The following is a 3,552-nucleotide window of genomic DNA, read 5'->3' on the forward strand; positions in this document are numbered from 1 at the left end:
ATGTAGAGGGATAAAACATGCATAAAGACATTTCTTTCTGTGCATGTCCTCTCGTGAATCCATTTCAGACATTTCTGCACATGGTGGTCGAACCATGATCCAATAACTTCTTGCATGTCACTGACTTTTGTTTTTTAAATGCATCCAAACTGCTTTGCTGCCTTTTGTTTTTTTTTTAATTTTAATTTATTTATACACTCTAAATGATATGTGAAATAATATCTGACTGTTAATAATTATTTAAAACATCACAATGAGCTTAATAAAACTTATAAACAAAAGAAAAAAAAATAGTAGCTTTAACTAATGACTATGAAGAAATTAACATAAAGAATATTTTTTTATTGCATTTTCAAGCTAGTAAATATGATGCATATACCTTTGAATCTTTGACAAAATGTAACCAATCAATTACAAAGATGAGTATCATAAAGATAAAATATCTAAAATAATTAACATAAACAAGTTTCGACAAATAATATATTTGGAATATAGTACACATATAATATAATAAGTTATATCGGGAACATCGGGTATATAATCGGGTAAATGGGTATATGTTATCGGGTAATCGGGTATATTAGAAATCCCAAACCCTTCCCAAACCCTCAAAAAATTTTAAAACTAATCCCAAACCCGTCCCAAACCCTAATGGGTCGGGTATTACACGTCCCATTAATTTCGGGTTTTGGGTTTTCCCATCGAGTTCGGGTTTCATTGCCATCCCTATATATACCTTTGAATCTTTGATGATCAATTGCAAATTTAATTAAAATGTTAACTTGGAGAAAAATATTTAAACGAAACTAATTTCCACACATCACTAATAAACTTAACTAACTGACAAATATAACTATATATGTTTACACACAATTAATAATCTATTATTCCACATTTTGGACTTATTTTCAAATCACTCAATATCCTTAGTACACAACATTAGTCTAACTTAATCCTATATATCTTATCTAAACTGAAGCTCACTTGCAAAAACATGTATATGAAATTGCTTAAAATGTAAACAAAACTCCAACTATTAAGCATAAATAAATATATATAAATAAGAAACAAGGCTATTGATGAACATAGCCACAAGAGAGTGCCATTAGTAGGATTGCAGCTTCCTTCTCATCTTGTGGAGACACACAATGAAGGGCCAAGTTTTTGCTTAAGCTTACCAAGAATTCTTCAACAGTATTCTTTCTCATTGGAGACAATGAAGATGGCGACGCTTTCGCATTTATTTGGTTCGAGCATAATTTGTTCTTGCACTTTGTAACATGCCCTTTGTTTGGTTTCTTATAATCTTTATGCAAAATCTTTGTAGCTTTTAATGATGTTGGTCCTTCATTGAAAACATTTTTGCCGGTTTTCGCCACTTCAGCTCCTGCCGCCGCCATTGCCTTCCTTGCTTTTCGCTGTCGGATTCCACATGCATTGCAGAGTGACTACAAAGACAAGATCATGAAAATATGAGTTATAAAGTTATTCATTTACCCCTTTGAATGGTGTTTAACTATTAAAAAGGTAAACAAAGGGGATGATGGTGCACCAACCACTCCTATTTTTTTTTTGTTAATGTTCAAAGTTTAGGATAAATTAATTTAGGATAAATTAAATCCTATATAAAGATTTTTATCCCCCAAAAGAAGTATATAATTAGTATGCAAGTTTTTTGATTGTAATTAAAGATTTGATGCAACACTCCAATTTGGCTAGCCAATCACAATTTGAGACGGAATTGTGTCACTAAGGAATTTCCAACATGCACATTGAGTCGAAATTGTGTTGGAAATAATGTCAGTTTGTGATGCTTTTCCGGCACAATATTGAGTCGCAAACGTATCAGTTTTCTAGTAGTGTTGCAAGAGTGTGAATATACCTTAGGACCTTTAGGTCCGCTTCGCCATAGAGGAGTCTTTGTGGTATTACAATCAGAACAAACCCTAATTGGGGTGCTGTTTGAAGAATTACTATTGATTGAGTTTGCAGTTTCTTCCATCGGAGACGATTTTCGTTCTTTATGATCATGACGATCTTCAAGCCTTAGTTCTTTCGTGGTTGAATGTAAAGTGTTCAACTTTGTTTGATCGGTTTTCTTCATCTTAAGCAGTAATCTCATCTTCGAAGACGTCCACTTCACTTGATCATCATCACATGCTTGTGATCTTACATAATCATCCTAAATAAAATCAAGAATAAATGATCAATAAAGCCTTAAACTAAATGTATTCTTGATTTGGTTAAGTCACAAGTAACCAACAAATGTTATACAACCCAATTTGGATTACCTCTATCTGTGATGGATGTGATTGATCTTTATCAAAGGCCTCATCTTGATCATGGGTAGTATTAGGGTTGAAGAAAATATGGCAAGTGAGAGAATTTGAAGACAATGAAGCTTGCGATTTAGGGCTCAAAAACTCATGCTCGTGCCGGTGTTCATTGTACTGATCATTCGATAAAGATTCAAAGTAAATGGGAGTCATCTATATATCAGTCAAAACACAAAGAAGAATTACATAAGATGTCAAGTATCCACTTTGAAGAAAAAGTGGTAACTGGCAACAAAATGATGATATGAGTTATGTATATATATGTGTGTGTTTATATGTTTTGTGTCTGATTTAACTTTGTATCAACCAATGAAGAAGTTTAAAGGCAAAAAAGAAGCCACACAACCCAAATATATATATTGACAAACCCTATCTGCAAATTGCTAATTCTGTGCCAGATGAAAATCATGACAAAACATGATGTATATGACTGGATAAAGTTGGAGCCACACATGTGTATCAATGTGATAAACCTTCACATGATCCACCCTTTGATGATTTTTTTAAATAGGTACATTTCTATACTTTTTTTGTGTTTTTTCAGTAATACCTAAGCTTTATGCTAAACAACTAATTAGTTAATCACTATTACATAAAAACATTAGATAATTAATATACTTGCTACGGAAATAATCCGCCTCAAATTTGCCACGGATCACATATACAAATATCAAACATATTAATTAAAGTAATAAGCATATACTCGAGAATGTGGAAAGAATTCATCATATTACATTAAATATTAGACCATAAGTAGTGGTCGTTAGCTTCATTAGCTTCATACACTTCATAAAGTGCAGGCGTCAAACACCATTACAACTGTATTAATGAGGCGTCATAAGGGAAAGAGCGCCTGGGTATTGGTGGCGTTAAAGGGCTTTTCTTGTGGGGCCAAGTTCTGTTCTGGCCAGTCACAACCTCCCATTAATGTTTTATATATTAAAAACAGATAAAAATATATTGTTTTTGCAGTTAAGCGGTAAGACAAGTTGATGTTTTAGTTAGTGCCCCTGTCTACATGTTAATGACGTGACAACACTTTTTGTTAGTTAAAACAATTCACTGCATATGATCTTATACATATTCGCTAGGCTTGTTTTCTTAGTTATGGCTTATCCACAATTGTGGTTTGTCCATTTCAGTATGCCACATCATTATTTATATGATTTGATTAGTTTAACTTATATAATTAAACTTTGATATATCATCATTTCTC

General features: G+C 32.6%; 1 protein-coding gene across 1 annotated transcript; it reads right to left on the reverse strand.

Moving 5' to 3' along the window:
* Positions 1-797: 797 nt before the first annotated feature.
* Positions 798-2,808, reverse strand: LOC143559416 (uncharacterized). The gene is made up of 3 exons (XM_077048002.1): positions 2,292-2,808; positions 1,883-2,182; positions 798-1,448 (listed from the first exon to the last, which is right to left on the reverse strand). Exons 1-3 carry the CDS (start codon positions 2,487-2,489, stop codon positions 1,074-1,076), a joined length of 873 nt encoding a protein of 290 aa, XP_076904117.1. The 5' UTR covers positions 2,490-2,808; the 3' UTR covers positions 798-1,073.
* Positions 2,809-3,552: the final 744 nt, after the last annotated feature.

This window comes from Bidens hawaiensis, unplaced genomic scaffold (genome assembly GCF_021521415.1).
Source record: "Bidens hawaiensis isolate Kalapana, Puna unplaced genomic scaffold, B.hawaiensis_p1.1 tig00019821_1, whole genome shotgun sequence".
Taxonomy (NCBI): domain Eukaryota; kingdom Viridiplantae; phylum Streptophyta; class Magnoliopsida; order Asterales; family Asteraceae; genus Bidens; species Bidens hawaiensis.